Below are 20,910 nucleotides of genomic sequence, written 5' to 3'. Positions count from 1 at the left end.
ACATCCACTCTCATCATGCGCGTATTTGTTTTCAAATATATACAAAGAAAGAGACTTCAACGCTCGAGAAGACTTTCTGTAGTGCTTTATAAACGGAAAGATCGTCTAGATGTTGCTTCAGTACCGATTATTCTTGGTGAATTGCATGAAATGGCAATAATTATGGGTGTTATGGAACTTAATTTGAAGGAACCTAAGTCTTAGTTAAAATGTTACAAATTAAGGAAATATATTGGATACATTTATCATTCTTAGTTAGTCTAATTAATAGCCTATTCATTTTAAAGGCCTATTGCCATGTATACATATATTGACTGTAATAACAGGTTTCGGCTTATGGGGATAATGTTAAGAATAAGAGACAATTTTAAAATTATATCTTAAGGAATTAAGGTGCATCCGTAATGAAAGAAGACGCTTTGTTTTTCCATGTAGAATTTTTTTACTACAACCTAGGTTTTGTTACACCGGAACACCTTCAGGTCTCCACGCCTACAACTGTGTCATTTATTAAGTGAATTCATAAGTTTAGGTATATACGAGTTATATATTGTAAATCAACCCTTCTCAGAAGAAGAATTACCTCGAGGAGTGGATTCCACGATCTAGTCGATTCTATGGCCAGCAGTTTCGGCTTGGTTTTCTCTTTTTCATGTTCTCTTTTTAACCTCTAAAAACACTATCGTATCCACGGCCGTTTCAATCACGATGAGCGTAAATATATATCGTACAAAGTTTCATCATTGTGGAGAAAACAAGGGATACAACATTTAGAGAATTGAACCCGGGTCTTGACTACCGACTCGTTTTCGGCACGACCACATAACGGCATTCGAGGATCCGTGGGAAATGGCAGGAGGTATTGGGAGGAAAGGGATTTCTAACGATGCGAGCCATTGGAATTGGTGAGAGAAAGGAGCCTGCGGGAAGAAGATGAAAATGCCAAGAGGTGAAGAAGAGAGGAATCTGTTTATTATGCAGATAGCTGATTTCTCTTCCATCCTCTTGGCAATAGTTTTGCCTCCTCGTAATTTATAAAAGTCCAATTAAGAGTACGGGAAGTGTATCCACTTGCCGAAAATATACGCCCGAAGAAAAGATCATTTGTCATACACAGATATTTCAATTAAATTTATCACGCTATTGTGAGTCAATCGAGTATAATTTAAATCTTGTTTATTTAGTACATATGATTGCAAAAGTTAAAGCGTGAGTATTTTTATAATCATCACCGAGCTGAGCGTATAAACGAGTGCTTAGCGCGAAACACTGGTTTTTCTAATTGGCAGAAGCTATTCTGTATGTTATCGATTATCCTCTCAGTCTACCATGGTAGGTTCGCATTTAATATCCAGTTTCGTTTATTGGTTACCTGTTAACGTGTTGATTGTCTTCATTTGGTGTTATAAATGAGCAAATGAGTAGCGCAGATAAAATTAGTGCACAATTTCTCTGGTCGTAATGTAACGAGCTGTCTGTGTGTGTAGTTATGTATATACACTTACGTTAACAATTTCGCATAATTTGTCAATATTTGTAAGGTTTATGGGCTTGATCATTTTCTATTTATCATAAATGAAAACGGGGCATTTTTTTATCTTTCCCAAATTTATGTTTTATACATATCCGATAAAGTTAAAAATGAGAGACCTTGTAGACATGAGGGACACATCTCTAAGCAATGCATAACAGAGATCTGTAATGCGGCTTTTCTGTTTGTTTTTTGCGCTTTATTTTTTCGGCTTTCTCCGTGGGAGTTCTATACATTAATCAATCCTCAGATTCCTCCTTTTCAACGCAATTTTTTCCTATGAAATGAATTATCACGGATCATATTTTAAACCGCGCACGTCTGATGGAATAACCTTAATTCGTCTTTTTTTCCTTCACCATCTCTTTGGGTCGTGAACAGAGTATCGCATAATTCCGGAAACAATTTAGAATTCCTAACCGACCTCGTATGGATGTTGTTTCATTAACCCAATCGCGTAGCCTTAATCCATGGAGAGTTAGAGGAGCAGCCGAGTAAGAAAAACGAAAAGGTGATTGAGAATGAGGAGGAGAGATGGACAGATTTTTCGTGTTGCCATTCATCCACTTTTTCCTTCATTCATCTTTCTGAAGTTGTGAGGAGAGAGGGAAAGGTAGAGGTTGGAAAAGGACGCCTGTCATCACTCACATGTCTCCTTCGCTTCTCCATTCCCCTATTCTACCCATTTTCCCTTTCCCGATTCTCCTCCTTCTGGACCACGACCAATGGGGAAGACGAACAAATTACCTGGGGACCTCCGGGAATGCGCGACGCCGAAGATATGTCACTCATTGGATTGGGGAGGGAGGTTGCCATGCAAGTGGGAGGTCGGACGGGCAAAAAACTTGGAAAGAGAAATCTTTCGAATAGATATTAATAAAGAATTTTTTTCTTGTGACGCGTCATTGGTAGCGCCCCAAAAATTGGGAAATTCTGCTTAGACAAGTTGTCTTTAAATATACGCATTAGCCAGAGATTGTGAATAACTCGAGACGCACGGATAAACGCCAAGTCTTTCAAGCAATGCAATTATTTTTGTATGATCCATATAAATAAAATATATATATATATATATATATATATATATATATATATATAATATGGACCGGATGAAGTCTGTTAAAATGATAGTGGAACGGGATAATTCGTGACAATGAGTGACTTACATCAGAGACCTGATATGATCATTTTTTAATTTTATTATAAGAAATGTGATTTTTGTGTCAATGTTGTGATGCAAAAAGGGAACTCCCGTTGAATATTAGAAGCTTATGCTGGCGAAATTCCGATTTTGTACTCCAGTGTATAGTTTTACTACCCTTAAGTACTTGTAATAGTATATTTTTACCAATGAGGTAACGAATACCGTAACAGTAGTAGAAGTCGAACTTATCTAATTAAGTTTGAAAAAGTATAAAAATACCGACGAAAAACTAATTATTAAGAAAAAACGTACTTTTCTCATTTCCGAAAAGTGTAAGATAATTTTCCAGTGGTATGTCTAGTCTATTCCAGTTTCGACGTGACAGTTACAATTAGCACCTGTAATTGAATCATTCGCATACGATGAATTTGATTACGGCCCGCTTTCATGAAGATGTACCTACTGAAGGATGTTGTGTTTAGTAGTGGGTTTATTGCAATCATCCTTGGCCACAGAACCCACCCCGTCTTTAGGTCCTGGCGAAGAAAATCTTTATTATTTATGATATAATTTCTAAATCATACGATATTGGACATAAAAAACATCTCCTTTGGAATATTTTCACAATATTCCTTGACATTCTAATGGCTGGCATACTTCAACTACAACCCAAGATTGTGGAAGGATTTTGTAAGTTCCTCAAGCAATCTAATGGTACCTAGTTAAGCATTTGATAAATTTCAGTAGATTAACAGGAGGATCACGATCACAGGAATTCACGCGATTCATGAATCGTGCTCACTCAAGTTGGTAAGACAAAACCTGGAGTACAGCGACGGAAACTATTTAGTCGGTTCGGCAGCATTCATCTGGGGTTTTTACTTCCAAGAAACTTCCTAAAAATGAAACTAGTTTTATTTAAAATATTGAAGAACAGCCTAGCCTTTTCAACTATCAATAGATTTTTATTTTTGGATTATTTTATATTATGCGTCTTTCATCCTTAATAACCTGTTGAAATCATCGGTTAAAATAGAAATATAAGAATTAAGACCTACTGCTAATGTAGAATCAGGAGATTTTCTCAATGGAGTGATGGCAAAAAAATTGCGCAGTATTAATTCAGGTATTTATTTCTACGTTCACCATAATTTTTATGCATTTCATAGTACTTTCTTCGTTGGATTATTTAGTTTTTAAATCATCTGAATTGTGAGTAGTGATTTGATCTATCTTCTCAATAGTACCATATCCATGTCGTTGTTTGGGACCAAGCAGCACCAGAAGTATTGAATAGGAAATTATAATTGTGTGCAAAATATAAAATATATTTTATGAATAAAATTTTTTTAAACATGATTTAGGGAAAATTTCTCATCTCTCTAAAATGTATTCGGGTGTTTGAGCTGCATGGTGAGTAATGCTTGTCAAGTATGTTGAAAAATTCAACGCTTCTGCCCTCCTGTTATCAGGAGATGGTGACGAACTTTTAAACAGTAAATACAGAACGAAATGAATGTTTATGAACATACTCACCCCACCCCGCGAGAATAATAAATTTCATTTTAAACCTAATTTATGTAAACATTTTGAAACGGATTTTATAAGTGTATTATCATTATTGTTAAAGTTTTTTTTCAAAATGCTTTATGAACAGTTTCATAAGTTGAGGAATATGTTGTAGGTTATAGGTTTGAGGAGATTTCACCTGCATTTCACATCTTATCCTGTAAGAAGCCACTTCGTCGCGTGGAAAGGGGTGTTAGTTTGCCAGCCATTGGTGCAATTATTGATTCATAGCATTCGGGAACTTAAAACTGTCAAACTATGCTCAGATCTTTCCTTCCCACTCCGTTCTCTCCTAATAATCTAATGTGCCGCTTTAATTATTTTTGCTGCATTAGCGATAACCTCGAATTATTTATATTTGTATTAAGTTCAAGTCATACATGTAACCTTTGTACTTTTAGAATCTTCAAACCCAGGCTATTCACTAATAAACATCAACATTTGTTGAAGATTTACAATTCTTGGTATCTGAAAAAAATGCCTTAGGCCATTTTATAAGTATCATCACTCTTGCTGAGTTCGTATCACAATTAATGGTGCTATGTGTAGTAATTTCGGCATCCTTGTACTGTTCAAATTCTTTCTTGGGTGCTCATGTATGAGTAAGCTGATTCATGGATAACACCTACCGCTTCCCTTAACATGGCTTAAATGTTAGCAATGAAATCTTATTATTTTATTTAAAGCGTGATTAAGTGCCTCCAGAAGGGACACAATTACATATGTAAGAGTTTAAAACACCGAATGCCCGTTCTTTCCTGCTCTTGGCATTAGTGCGCGGAGCCTTTCCTTTCTCTTTATATGCGTCCTTCAAGGAGTCTGATTTATTTTATTCCGTGACTGCGTTGAGCCGTTGCCATTTTTTCCGGAGGATCGCATTTTATTAAATCGGCCTCCATTCCCTTCCGTCTTCCTTGCAACGATCGTGACAATGCCCCCGGATTGCCGAGTACTGCCATTTCATTGGGTATTGATTCATTTCGGTGTGCGTTCATTTATTTCCCTTTCGCTCTCTTTCGAATCTCTTTCCTCCGCACCTCATTTCGCAGACCGCTTTTATTTTCCATTCGGTGATTATTTTTTCGGACTTTTTGATCCTGCGTTCGAAAACTCTCCCTCTCTCGCTCTCCGCCAGCTTGCTTCTCTAATTGAAAGCATGACGGTATTTCGCAATCTTCAATTCTTATCCCGTAAAGAGGAAGGTATACCCGAGTCGTTAGATTTCCACCGTTTCATTACTCCCTTTTTTCTCGAGACTCCACTCCTGGCAATAATGGTCAAAGACCGGATGCATGGTGAGGTATTGATTCACGTCAAAGCGGTCACTCGTGCATCGGAATATTAATGCTGTTTTTTCTCGGAGCAAATAGGGAAATCGGTAAATTTCAGCTGATACAGACAGAAATAATGTTTTCCCCTCGGGGTGATATTTACTCAAGAGTTGGGAAACGCATCGCTCTCAATACATCACTGTATTGAGCTGAGAGACTGATAGAAACTAATAGCGCTCTAAAAGAATTAATACTTGGTTCGTCTTGTCTGCAGACTTCATTGATATTCGTAAAAATCACTCTTAAACTAAAAGCGCCTTTTTCCATTTCGATAAAAGCAATCAGATTACAGAATCTAATGTTCGTGATTCTTACTTTTGCTATCCGAAAACATTGCCAGCGCATGCTATGAAACGTGAACAATTGAAGGACAACTGTGCTTATCCAAAAATTGTAGAGAGAGAAAGAACAAAGCATCGCTATGGTCTTGTAGAACGAGGAAGGTCTGTTCAATCTGGAACGGGGAATATCGGGAGATCCTGAAGAGGTTATGGGTGGTAGATATTAAAAGAAAATCACGTGCGGGCCGAAGGAAATGGGGTGAGAGAAAGATTGGAGATGGAAGGGTGGAAGCGGAGAGGAGGAGTATTCTGTGTATATGTGTGCGTGCGTGAGAAGGCATATGGGGGAGGAGTTTTTTCGTACGGTTGGACGAAGTATGGAGGAAATAGGGAAGAGAATAAGGGGGGATGGGGATGAGGCAGTGTGGGAGAACGGTAACGAGAAAACTAGTTGGCAATATGGGAGGGAGAGATGGGCGGCTGGACGGGCGTGCGGGGGGCAGGGGGGCGAGGAGAAGAGGACGTATCGACTCTCCTTGATTGGATTGGGAGTTGATGACGGGGACGGGAGGTGAGTTTTTAAGGCTACGGCGGATAGAGGGAGAGAGGTGTACCGGAGAGGCGTTTTGAGACGGGTGGAAATGGAAGTTTTGATGAAGGAAGTATATTATGATCGCAGGAGTTTTCTAGATTCGCTGCCAACAACCGGACATGACCCTCGTGGAGGAAGGAGCTGGATCGAAGGACGAAGAGCCGAAAATAAGAATGAAATGCCTCTTTCTTATTTTTCGATAAGCTATAGTGCCTTCATCGATGTTTAAAAGAACCCCCTTAGATTATTATTAAATTTTGCGGAAAAAGTAGTCGCAAGTTGGGTTAATGTCGAAGCATAAACATATTTCGGTGTGGTTTAGGATTACCAACATTTTAGTCCTCATTTCACCTGATGATTAACAAATAAAGAATCGAAAGAAAATAAATTGCTAAATATACAGGATTATATTAACTTTTGTTAAATCGGACTTATTTAAAAACCATATCTAGGGTTTTTCATCTTTAAAGTGCTAATATACGAACGCTCGTACTAGCCATTCTCATAAATTTCCTCAGTTCATATGGGATGATGAAACTAACTGTCCGAATGGGCCATTGCACTGACATAAAAAGTGCATTATTTTACACTGGAGTCATTTGATAATAATATTCTTTACTTAGCGGTTAATATTCCACAAAATACTGCTGGTTACTATTGCTACGCCAAAATAATAATCTCGCGTACGCTTTAGATCAGTAGACTGTCCTGAATTAATGGAAATCACAAGAGGTCCAACTCAAGTTTTTATCGAGAATATGAGTTGTTAACATCAAGAGCATGATAAAAAAGTAATGCATGTTTACCTACTTACACTGATTGAACGACTTTCTCCCACGGAGCTACGAAAGTATTTCCCTGATAGGATTTGGCCGTGATTCTCGCTTCTGCTTCAACGGAGAAGGCAGACGACAGATGTTCACCATTTCATTGCTTAAATAATGGTTTTGGGATTGAGTTTAAGAGGGGGGAGCGCAAGAAAGGGGGTGAGAGGAAAGGAAAGAGTGGAAGGAGGGAAGAAGGTTCGACGGAAGGGGGAGAAGGGATCCACGTGACAGCCGGAGTCTTCGCCACGTACTCTATAATTTGAGGGTGTTTTTAACCGAAGGGTAGGTAGCAATATTGCTTAAGGAGAAGCCGTGGGGATGCTTAAATAACGTGAGACGGGGAGAAATGAAGGAATGAGTAGTCAACTCGATAGAGTGGAATGAAAATGAGATTGTTTTTTGACTTGGTATGGTGTTGAACATTTCACCTGGGTGGAGTCAACGTAGTTGAAAGAAGAGTAGCGAGTTGCTGAGATTGAAAGATCAATTTTGTTCCATGAAATTCCTTGCGACTAATTTAATCATTTGTACGTGCTATTAAAGGACGACCTTACACGAAGCATAAAATATTTAAATAAACGACGGATATCGATGGAATTTGCAGAATTCCTGCATTAAAGAGATCCTGGTTATAGAATAAAACCTACTTTCTGTTGGGGGATAACAGGGAAATAACGATCTATGTACTTTCAAGGCCATAATCTAGACATCGCCAACATATTACGGTGTGATTAGCCAACTGTTATTTGGTTTGATTAGGATTTATTGAGACTGGGTTATAATCCAAATTATTGTCTCACTGCACGTGATATTTGGTAAAATGAAATCAAATTCACCTAAGCTCTTAGGTCATCGAGAAGGCCCGAGAACTAGAAACTGAGGAAACGATGGATCTTACAAAACTTGCGACTTGGGTAGTATCACCGGAGATCTTTTAAGAATGCGTTTTCCAAACAATAGGAAGTTAGATAGAGTGGAGGCTCATTGTTTTAGAGTTCCAATAAGAGTGCTTGCTAGTTGCCTACATACGGACAGCAAACGGTGTTTGAAAGGCAATACTGAAAGGAGGTGCTGTGAGGGAGGGGCCGGAGTTATGAGGTAAAAGAAGAATGAGGAAGAAACGGATAAGTGGGAGTGAGGGGGTGGAGAGGAAAGTGGGGGGTTGACAGTGTGCTTGGGAGGGGGAGAGGCGAGGTGAGATGGGAGGGTGAAGGTGGCGAGGGCGACGGAGGATGGGAAGGGAGGCTTCGGATGCGGCCTCCGCCGCCGAGATGGGAATAAATGCGATTCCTCCCGCTCCTTTTTATCGCTGCTCTCTCTCTCTTGTCGAGTGGGAACAGGTTTTCTTACTCGCGTCCCTTACCAACATTTCATCTCGACCCCACTACCACCCACCCCACACTCTTCCACCCTCACCTCTACCACCTACTCCCCTCTCCCCGAACCCTTCCGTCCTCTCTGCTCCCCGTTTTTTACCCATCTCCTTTATATTCCCGCTTCCATTTCACCCTTTGCGCTTTCCTTTTCCTTGTATTTCCCAACTTGTCTCAAAGGATTCGTTTTGTTTTTATCTCCAGCCATTTTGCCTCATTTGGATGATTATTTATCCCCTATTTATGTAGGACTTATGGGATCTGAACTCCAAGATTGACGCCGCGCAAGAAAGGAATGTTTGTACTCGCTGGTCTCGCCAGTACTAAATATGCCCTCTAAGTTCTTACTGCGAGGCGTCGATAAATTTTTTCAAAGGCAATTCAATGAAATAGAACCCATAATACGCGTATATATTCATTAAATTGGAATGCACAATGGGATGGTAATTTACCTATGGGGAATTTATTGCTAATTGAACTGTGACAGGTATGGACGATAGAACGCAATATAAATGGTGATAATAAATTTCATTAATAAATAATTCAATTTCGGAGTAATGAATGAATTAATTTTATTACTTTTTGCGCCATATTCTGACCTTTAAGTAAGTGACCAAATCGTTTAAGGAATGAATTATAAACATATTAAAGCATTGTAATCATTGAATATGGTGATCGATCTAAATATCTATATATTGCGCTTGTTAGGCAATAAGGATATTACCCTCTATTGGAGATTGTCAATTTTCGGAACACCAAATTCTCGAGAAACGCGTGACCAGAATTCCGCGTCGCACAAACGATAAACGATCGCATCGAAGACTGCGCCGTTCTCTCGTAAGTCGCGACAAGAGTGAGAAGTTTCCGAGAGCTCATAAATTGCCTCGGGTTTTTCATTTGCTTTTTCAACCGTGGGTCGGGTTGTTAAAGGGAATGAAAATAAAGGTGTGGATCCGTGATTCTTGTTGTCACTAGATGTAAGTCAGGGGATGAGTTACTCCGAAGGATGAGAACGGAAAGGGGGGGGGTGAGGGGGCGCGAGGTTAAACAGTACGGTGAGAATGGCAATGTTTGCGTGTACAGCCGTGTGGCTTCCTTCAAGCGCCAAAGAGGAAGGAATGTGTGCCAGTGACGTAATCCCATGCGGAGACTAGAAGTCGCGAGGCATTGTGGTGTGTACGGAGGAAAGCTTGGGGGCTTTAGAGGGGCATTAGTCGGTGAGGAAAGGAGGGAGGAGGTCACGATGAGCAACTATTAGAGGATGGAATAGTGATTGATGGATCAGCCAAACAGTTTTGCTTTCGCCACGCGGAATGTGACGCTCAGAAGATGATCCCGGCATTAGGCGCGCGATAAACGACCCCGCGCTATATATATATAGTGCCCCTCGTCCAAGAGCCCTCGACCATAACATTTCTTCGAGGATTCATGATCGAGCGTGAGCTTAGCAACCTTTCCCTCCTCGCACTTCTTTTCTGTAATTCATCGATCTCCCCGTGCGCCGTGTGCTTCCATCACCAGGCTACGCTTCAACAGTTCCGCGAGAATTGTTGCATCTTTGGCACCTTACAGAGAAATGAAGAGGAATTGGGAGGTGTTTGGTTGAGCGTTTGCGATGCCCTGGAACATTTGTACCTCCGTCGCCATACCGCTGTGAAAATGTGTTGTTATGGAGACAGTAAATCATTTTTTTCCCGGTAAGTGGTAGGGGAAGGCATTTGGAGCGCCCGGATCATCCTCTGTTAATATTATTCCGTCCACAATGCGCACCATTGTATCAACACCTATTAATTGTATTTTATTTTCGAAAAATCAGCTTTTTCGGACTCGCAACAGATCATTTCTCTCGGAGCGGGGCCGGGGAAATCGCGGCGGTTTGAGCGCGTTTCCTCTCTCGTATTTTATTCGAATGGCGTTTTCCGCACCGTCGCCGGGCGTTTATCGATTCGTTTTAAATTTCCATACGCTCTCGAAATTTGATTTCCAGTGAATCAAAAACAGGGAAGCCCTGTCGTTAAGAACGAATCCGTGATTTGTATCCCTCATAAATTCGAAACCTTCATATCGCAATTTCGAATGCATAATAGCTTTTCATTGATTTCAGTCGAGGTGCGTGGTGAGTGGGTGGGGATGTCGGGTAGCAAGTGGAGAATGAGGGAGTTGGACTGGGAGTGGTGGGTAGAATTTTTTTCGCGCAGCCACCTTTTCTTTGGCCTCAACTATGCACATTCGAGCCGATAAATTCTTACTCCAACCGCCTAAAATTTGATTTGATTTTTGTTAACATACAGCCAGTTTCTAGAGGCAAATGAACAATTTTATAGCAAAGAAACTCACTTACATGATGTTCAAAACTACTTTTAACTTCCCTATGTGCCCCTGAGGTATAATTTTCTCGTTGATTCAAATGATAGGTTTTCATTTCACCTGCATCGACGTCATGCTACATATTGCCGATAATTTATCGACTGATTTATTTTTAGACTGTAAATAAGGTTCAATTTCTTCCCAGATGATTACGTATTTGATTAAAGAGATTTTGGTGGCTACACGTACATTTTCTGTACTAATAGCAGCAGTTAATTATATTTAAAGATTGTGACACTGTACACCATCTGCGTTAAATATAAATATCCAGAAAATGAAAATAAAGATTGGAACTACGCTAAATAATTTTTTACATTCATGCCTTTCTTTTGGCTAGTGCCATTAGATTGGGTTCTTATCATGTATAAATAATCTCTTTACTACTATTAAGTGAAGAATCAAATGATGTTACCTTATTATTAAAATACATTTTGGCGTAAATACATGCATGCAGACATTCGTTCATCGTTCTTTCTATACGTTGACTTCATTCGCATGTTTTCATACCCATTTCGCTTCCTCTTTTATCTTTATTTCTCATCTCCCTTTCTCATATCTCTCCCTCTTTTCACTCTGTATGCTTGCCCCAACTGAAGCGTGTCAATATCCTTTCGGCCTTTTCTCCCATTGAAACGATATTTATGCCCTCTCCAGTTTTTTTTATTAATTGCCTTGCCTTTTTATCGCATCCGAATTTCTACGTATTCCCTCCCCTGCGTTTGTTGGCCATTTTCTTCTCCTTTTCTGGTCCCGTTCGCGGTCAACGCATAACTGTTTTATCTTCTCTCATAAAAATTTCATTTCAAGATTTCGATGGAAGAATTCTGCTTTAACCGATCTGTCACGTTTTAAAGGCTTACTCTATTCATTCCCGCGGACATAACGCTAGCAGTTGAGCCACTTCAAACATCATTATTGAGAATATATACATTGACCAACTGTAGATAGGTCTCAGATGAAGATTTTAATAAACTTGATATAAAACATGGTTACTATAGGTAATACTAGTAAAAAGATAATTAATAGTAACATATAATTGTAATTTTCTGTTTTATGAACATAGCAGATCCTTCCCCTCTGTCTAAATGTTACTGAAATACTGTCCATAGTGAGTGATTTAATACTTAATAATTTAATAATGGCAACTATAAGCTCCCAAAAACTGGATGAAAATCGAACCCGCCACCTCTAAGTCAGCAGTTGAGGACATTATCCTCCAACAAATTTAGGAAACTACTCTAATGTTTGGGAGAGTGTCATCTGTTCTGTGCATTCCGCATCCATTTTTGGTTATACCACATTTTATATGGTGTAGCCAAATATAAGTGAGCAAATTCATATCGTCCATCAATTCCTTTGACGTCTATATGGTCATATTTATATATATATATATATATATATATATATATATATATATATATATATATATATATATATAGATTTCTATGAATAGAGGATCTAAAAATAGGATGTAGAATGGCCAAGTATTTTATTCGCTACCAAACAATCAAATTTTCTAAAATCAGCTCCTCATGAAAAGGTCTTGAGTGTAATGCCACGCGCAGGGTAATAACAACTCCTCGAAAACGGATCAACGCAGCTGGTTTTGGAACCGGGCTCTCTAACGCCCCCTCGTGACGAAGTTTCGGGTGTGGTCCAAAAACGTAAGAGCCAAAATAAAGACCCGGGGAGGGGAAAAAGAAACAATTCGAAGGCTAAATGGAGAAAAATAAGTAATATATATATATATATATATATATATATATATATATATATATATATATATATATATATATATATATGTAATATGAGGAATTAAAAAATATGTTACTTTAGATTCCATGAATGAGCTATAGAGCAAATGTTTTGGTGTCCTAACGTGGTAGTTTGTTTCAAAATCAAAATGAAATACACTATGTTATCCCACAGAAGAGCTTTATTGTACGACCCGGGTTTCGTCGAAGATCGACATCATCAGGTCATGGTAGTTTGTTGGTTTTGTGTTCGGAAGGCGCGGGAATGTGGCTCAGATTGTAGAGGATTAAGCAAAGGAAAATTAATAACTCTAGTACTCCTATTAGAACATTCAATAAATTGTAGCCATACTTTAAAACTGGGGCTCTAATTTGGGAATATTTTTATCATACAGGCAATATATGAGGTAGGATTTCGTATGTAGGAGCGCTGCATAGCCTAAAACATCTATTACTCTTATAGTCACGAAGTAGGCGTTAAATATTCATGCAATGCACACCAGCAGCACTGATAGGCCCTGGTGCATACTTTCCCTGTGTCGAAATTATAAAACTTGACCTCATGTACAAGTGTAATATATCGCCTTTCGCTGGCCCTTGGCTCCAATTCTACTGTTCTCCATAGTTTTCTATACTTCTCCATTGTGTTTCCAACAATTTGTAGTATTTCATAGTCTTCCTTCTTAACGTGTAAAAAAGCAGAGATAGCTGTGTTGATCTTACCCTGCCAAGTAAATTGGTTCTAGCAACCTCCGCACAAGAGTTAATAGAATTAGTTGGAAATCTTCGGAATGGAAAGCTCTTCGGCAACGCACAAATATATAAAAACACAGATGTAGATTTTTCTAAAAATCTACGTATGTGTTTTTATATATATATATATATATATATATATATATATATATATATATATATACACATTCAAACACGAAATCCCGCCAAACGGCGAATAAATACTCATATATACAGAAACAGATATAAGGAAAAGGGATAGGAACACACATAAAGGACGAACACAATAAAGGTGGGGAAGGCGGAATCGAACGGTAGCTCAAGTGGTTAAGAGCATCCGCCCGGCAAGTGGAAAGATCCGAGGTTCGAGTCCCGGTCAAGGAAATATTTTTACTCTTGTGATCCGTTCGATTCCGCCTTCCCCACCTTTATTGTGTTCGTCCTTTATGTGTGTTCCTATCCCTTTTCCTTATATCTGTTTCTGTATATATATATATATATATATATATATATATATATATATATATATATATATATATATATATATATATATATATACCCAGTGCTTTATCAATGCAGAGGTGTAAGTAGCATAATAAACGTGGTTAGAGTAGGTTCCTTGAGGAATGGCTGAAGTGCTGCTGCTGCTGAAAGTCGACCAAAAGCTTTTATTTTCACTGCACGCAACTAAAAGTTACTGCGATTTTTTACGAGCGCAATGCGTTCCGAATCTGTAATTTAAATGAAGCGATTCCGAAGGCAGGGTTTTCGACTCGTAATGTGCTGTTGCGAGACAGCGTCTTCTTATAACCATTGCCTGAATCCCTTGTGAAGATCAATAGGCTCGCATCTTTTGTTTTTAAAGCATGCCTTGAGGGTGTCAATTGAATATGATTAATATGGAGCACAATGAACGAGCGGACGTTTTTATGATGTGATTAATGGGATTTGAAGTAACGAGAGTCGGAAAAAAACGAAAAATACCGTAAGTCTAAAACGTAAAGTCTATAAGTTGGAAATCGGTTATGTAGCAATTCAACTGAAAACAGTGCCTACTCATTGCTTTTGAATACATTGCGATTCAGTCAAATGCATTAATACTAGTAATGAGATTTTCATATTCGTGTCGTTTTATCCGAACTAATCAACATTTTTTTAGGGCAGCATATCGAACACAGTGTGCAGATTAGACTGGCGGAATCTGAGTCTAAAATTAGGTCTCATTATAGTCACGAACAAATCGACAAGGAAACTGAGAAAAGAAGAAACTAAAGGTAGAGTGACTTAAGCACAGAATCTCAAAGAAGAATATTTAAATAAAAAGCCCAACTTAAGCCATATAACTGCGAATACGTGAATTCCTTTTGTTTTAAAACGAACCATGAGAAACTTCGTCGTACGAGTGTGAACAGAGTGACCGCAGGTCGAAATTGTGTCCAGTGAATGCCAAAGGTGTACTCGTATTTATGAGCCTTCGCGGAAGTCATTCCAAAAGGCACTGCTTCAGCAAGAGCTATGTTCAGCGCCATGGAGAAGTACTCAAGTACTATTATTTGGGCCTATATTGTGGGAGGAATAACGCCTATTTTCTATTCCCTGAATGATAATTAGTTTCCTGAGGCTTGCATTTTAGAAAAAGGGATAGAATGGAAAGAGTTATATTTGAAAAATAATTTTTAAAGCCAATAGGTTAGGAAAGGAAAAGATTATAGATAAGATAAGAGGTTAGATTAGGAAAAAAGTTGAGATTTAAGTTTTGAAATAAAAAAATGTCGAGCCTTGATTGAAAATGATAGGAATGATTTGATGATCATACGAGTACAATTTTTGCCTTTTCGCGAAATTTTCCGTTGGAAAGCTCTCATGAAGATTCTTTAACAAATGGGTGCAATATTTTGATCTCAAATGGCAAGCGCCAATGCATGTTTTCAACGCCTCATTTTCATCACGAAAACAAGAGCGTCACATCCATTGCCATGTCATTTCCCCTCATTGAGTTCAAAAAACAATGTGCGAAGCACTCAACTCCAGGAGGTGCGCATTCATTCCCACCCACGTCGATAATTTTAGTTTCTGCTGGGGTTCAGAGTCATCCATCACCTCCATGATTTTCCTTTTTTCCTCGAATCGTCTTATTATTTTCACATTTTTTCCTCCATCGACAGATCGAAAAAACTAATAAACGGTCAAAACGAATAGAGAAATATTATGTATCGCCACTGGAATGCGCACCGTTTAACGTGTCGAAGAGAGACGGGAGCTTAAGCGCGGGCGTCAAACAATTTTTCTCCCTTCCCTATCCGACTCTTTATTGTTCCTCTTTCTCCTCCCTTCTCACAAGCTTTCAAACCACCCTCCTGCCCCCTTCAAAAACCCTCTTAACGTCCCCCATTCATCGCCACGGATCCCTCATTTACTCTTTCCATCCCTCCCCTCTCTAACAAACCCTCTTTCCCCTCCGCTCCCTGTTTTGTGATTCGGAGGTCGTTCATCAATTAAATCCGTTGATAGGGGTTTCCACCGCTCCCGCGCTGCTTCGGACGCTTACCACCGGTTATTATACGCGCATATTTCGCCCATCGGCCCTGTCCTCTTTCCCTCTCTCTCATTCTATCTCCCTCTCTCTCTACATCGCTCGTTCTCTGGCCCACTGCCCATAAATTGATCAGCTGATGGGGAGGGAGGAAGGGATTGGGAGGGGGCGCGAGAGGTTTGGGTGAGTCGGGACGGGAAGAGAGCACGGGGGGCTACGAGAGGTCGGGGAGGGATCGAGAGGGTGGGAGATGGGGTTGGCGGTGGAGAGAGGAGGCAAAGCGGCCCACTAACCCCGCGCCGAAATGTGTCAGAGAAGAAGCGGGAGAGAGGAGGCGAGTTAGGAGGGTGTGCGCGAGCTCTGGCGGTGTGTCCGGTCGATGGAGGCCCTGCCGTCATCCTTTCCACCTCTCACACATACAAGATTACATACTTCTCCGACCCTCCCGCCTATTCCAAACTTCGGAAGTTCAGGCGCGAGCGATTCCAATAGACTCATTGCTCACTCTATCCAAGATCGACCGATATGGCTAGAGAGCTTCATCCTCACTCCGTCCTCTGCGAGTTGTTTTTACTCCCGCTGGATGCACGGTCAAAAAGCAAATTACTGTAAGTAATGAATTCTTTTCCTCCGCAAGCGTAGTTTTTTTGATTTTATGGTCATTTTTCCAGATGATACGGGTGAATAAATGCTTTGACCTTTCTGATTGGAGAGGTGAGAAGAAAAGAACATGTTTTCCAACTATTCTCCATAATCTACGCACATTTCAATAAGCCTTTGGCAGGATCAGTTCTGCTTTATTTATGACTAGTTTTGTTCACATTTTAGAATCAGTATATTTTAAACTATTTTTCTAGTTCAAAACAAAATTGTAAATTAATGCAATTCTGCATAGAAAAACAGGAACATTCTAAGAGTTATTTTCTTCTTGGCTTCCATACTTGCCGTAATTATTCATAGTTGAATTGCCAATTCACTCATTGTCTTTGAAAAATATGGCCCAGCTGTGACAGCACTTGTTAGGTGTTGAGTTGGGGTGGACATAACCGGTATATATGCTAAGTCATTTTCGGCACTTGGTTCCAGTGTGAACCTGGCGTTCAGTAACCAAAAGGCACGAGTATAAATACAAATGTCGCCACAAGCCATCCCCAGCTTCACCCAAACTATGATTTTTTGACTAGGAAGCCAATACGGGCAAAACAACAAGGCTTCCCAACCCTAATGTGTTAATTGAACGCCAATTACACGTTATTACGAAATTATCTCATTCACCAATTACTCTTTCGGGCGATCACTGTAGCTAATGAAATCGGACCGAAGTGGTTTACAGAAATTAACGTCCATTTTCCTTGCTTCCACTTAAAAAATAAATTACCCTTGGTAGGTACTTATTTGTTTGTAGAGTCCTACACATCGATAAATGCGTTGCAAAATATTTACCATGATGCGTGTCACAAAGATCTTAAAGCAACGGAAGGAGAGTACGGTTTCTCCTTCCTAAATTGAAGGAAGTACATTGTGGGGCATATGTTTCGTTCCTTGAAGCGGAATAATCGCTATTTTGCCTATTCCAAGGTGTTGCTATTATCTTAATATTAGAGTTATTCTCATGAAATTAAATTAATTTTGACGAATCCAATTTGGACTTCACTGCCCGCCATGAAATCGATCTAATTGTTATATTTTATATTTATGCTCCTCAATGTCGTTTATTATTAAGTAATAATTGAAAGGCGCATAAAATGACTTCACCCACTGTTACTGAAATTTGGACCATTTATTTTTTATCGTAGCAGTGGAAATTCTTATTAATTGTTTATACCAATTCTCGCGGTGACTCGGCCGCTATCATATTTTATGGAGGACCGTCGTTAAGCAGTAGGGATATGCAGTGTTAATGACTGCCGAAAGTTTTGCGCTATTCCTGGCCAACATGGTGTAAATGCAGTTAAGTAATTTAATGTCGATAATTTGTCTTATTTTCGCGCAGAAAGAAGTTCGTTATCGTGTCTCATTATGTAGGAGCTGAAAATTACCAATATTCTCATAATGAGATAAATCAACATTTTAAATCAAATACTGACGCAGTAAACGTAGAATATCTCCTTCCTGGTATTCACTAGAATTATCGTCGACTCCATTGGATACTTACCAGCGAAACATAGCAGCGATGAAGACCTTTCCCTCCGCCGCGACCAAATCGTCCTTCCCAGAGTCATGCCGCGGAAATGAAGACGTGCCTCTGCCCGCGGAGTGAAAGACAGCCTCCTTCCATTTCTTAGCCCTCACCCTCTTCCAACACGAAAAAATATAACACCGATTCTTCCCGGATTCTCGTAGTCTCTTTCTCTCCCCCCTCTCCTATCGACCAATCTCTTTTCCCTACCTCCTTACTTCTCGGGGAGGTTGGGAGAGTGTTCCTCCGCCCTTTGGCGTCGACACTTTCTCATCCTGGACAAAAGGTATTTTCTAATTATCCTTCGCCCACCCCCTCCCTACCCATCCGCCCACGTCCGAGCCAACCCTTTTCGCCCCTCAAGGAAGGGAGGAAAGGATCGTCCTCCTCCACCCTTCTCTTTTTTCTTTCTCTCTTTCTCCTTTCTCCTTCCTCCTCTTCCACCATTCCCCCGCGGATCTTTAAGCGGCGGCCTCCGGCTCCATCGCAACTCTCTCTTCTCTCCATCCCGGAGACTGCTGCAACTCTCGCCACGCCCCGTGCCCTTCCCATACCTTGTTCGCGGCTTACCTCTTTGACCCTGCTTGGCCTGCTTGCTGTAATATCCTCGCGGTCAGGCTCTCCATACTCGCTCGCTTACCCCTTTCCTACCCCTCGGACCTCTTGTACCTCCACCCAACTCGCCCTCCCCATCTCATTCGTTTACCATGCCGCTTTTCCTACCCTCCCCCCTTCTCGTCATATTCGATCCCAATGACTAACTCCCGAAACTTTTTCGGGAGTTAGTCAAATCTCAAATTATTCTTCTTGGATTTAACCAACACCTATTACTATCGGCGGTCTTTCTTATAGTCTTCAATCTCATATAAGTACATGACCTTTCTATTATTCGGTCACATATTTGATTCTTGAGTATCAAGGTGTGATCTTTACTCTGAATTTTTATTATTAATTTCTTGGTTCATTTTCAAAGAAATGAATAATAATACATTGTATGTTAAACTGTAATTTTACCAATAAAAATACCTCTATGACGACAGATTGCTCTTTAGTCACCACTTTGGTTATTAATGTAATCCTAGGAAGAGGTGACTGGCTCGATTTTATTATTTTAAATCCTCAATTCTATCCTATTATTTTTCCCAACATTTAAAATCGTTTTTAAAAACATTTTACATGCCCAACTTTGGACTTCGCTTTACACTTGATAAATCCAACTTCCACCAGGAATTTAAAGTTACTAATTACGCTCCTGCAAAGGAATTCTTTTTGAATTTTGACTTGAAGCGAGCCGTTTTTTTTTAAATTTACCCGTACACTATTCTGTTAGGAACATTTTTTTCTGTCACTCATATTATAGGCTCTTTCTATGTCCTAAGTCAACATTATCATCCACAGCCTATAATATTAGTAAGGACTCAATTCCTATACCCTTCTCGCCGTACGGTATCTGGTTTTTGTCCACCTGAGGCACGAACAATATGGTTAAAGCGACATTGCCCCTGCTCCTGCCTTGATCTAGGGAAAAGATATGAATATAAATTGTGCTATGAAAAACGATAGGAAAGCACGCGAGTGCTTATATATACATGCCGGACTTTGAATCAAGACCTCTCTTTTTCGAGAGATAATCAAGTCCCATCGCCATCCGTAATAGGTAGGAAAATGTGTTTTTTATGAAAATGGAAGAAAAAATAATTGCGGCTAAAATATCTCGTTCTGTTGGCAACCAAGCGAATTTGCTTCTTAATTCAATCCTAAGGGAATTGCGGAGTTGATTTATGACCGCTGGGTGCATTTATGAATAAAAGTAATGAATTTATGGAGGCTTTTTAATGCGTCTTCTCTCACGCAATTCCGTTAAGCCGTCCTATTCATCATCCCTGGATTCCTTTTCTCTCAAATTTACATGGCATTCCGTAAAAATTCCACGCTCCTACCCTTAAACATAGCCTATAATTTTTTTTTCAATTTTTGCCAAATTTTTCTGAATTATTCGCAATGTCTCCTGCACAATGCTACTTCAATTTCCTCCGCCTGCGCGTATGGTATAATACTTAGAAATAATTCTAATTCATTAAGTTGACCTCTTCCATCGATCCCAGTGAATCTATGTCAAATCTCAACTTTGCCCACTGAATATATGAAAGAGTATGGCTCTCTTTCCGTTTCCACTTCTATTCCCCTTAATCTCCCACGCTCAATAACAGGCTCCGAATTCTTCAGTGTGGCCTCCTCGAGCCACCACCGACCCTTCCCTCCTCCCATCTCCATTTCTCGTCCACTTCGAGAGTTACGAGTTACTCGCCTCCTTCGCGTACAAGAGGGTGGCTGGCGATGTTTTTAAGAAGGCGGAAGAGATATGAGGGGGTGGGAGTGGATGAAAGACGGCAGGGGTACCTTTGGGATGAGAAGATGTACCGTGTACTAGAGGAGGGAGACGGAAGAGTGAAGCCAGAGATCGTGTGAAGGGGGCCCATGATCGGAGAGAGTGGAGGTGGGTGTGTGAGGCGGGCTTGCGCTCAATGCGGCATAGGAAGGAGGAAGAGGAGGCAAATGGGCAGGAATAATTGCATCTGGCGATCCTTCGCGAAGTGGGGTCAAACGCGTTACATGTATGGAAGAGCCTGAAAGTCTGGCATTTAAGGTTGACTTTGTAATATCTTACTGGAAGCGTTTGTTGTTAAGGTCTTTTGA

General features: G+C 40.0%; 1 protein-coding gene across 1 annotated transcript in view; it reads left to right on the top strand.

Moving 5' to 3' along the window:
- Positions 1 to 20,910, top strand: part of LOC139691087 (GATA-binding factor C-like) — a 228,756-nt gene that overhangs the window by 135,524 nt on the left and 72,322 nt on the right. The window contains exon 4 of the mRNA XM_071588832.1: positions 8,283 to 8,291. Within this exon, the coding sequence (XP_071444933.1) occupies positions 8,283 to 8,291 (9 nt within the window). The remainder of the gene's footprint in view (positions 1 to 8,282; positions 8,292 to 20,910) is intronic.

This window comes from Hetaerina americana, unplaced genomic scaffold (assembly GCF_022747635.1).
Source record: "Hetaerina americana unplaced genomic scaffold, ioHetAmer1.1.p SCAF_3, whole genome shotgun sequence".
Classification (NCBI taxonomy): Eukaryota; Metazoa; Arthropoda; class Insecta; order Odonata; family Calopterygidae; genus Hetaerina; species Hetaerina americana.
Note: the sequence above shows the minus strand (reverse complement) of the source record. Positions and strands in the feature narration are given on the sequence as shown.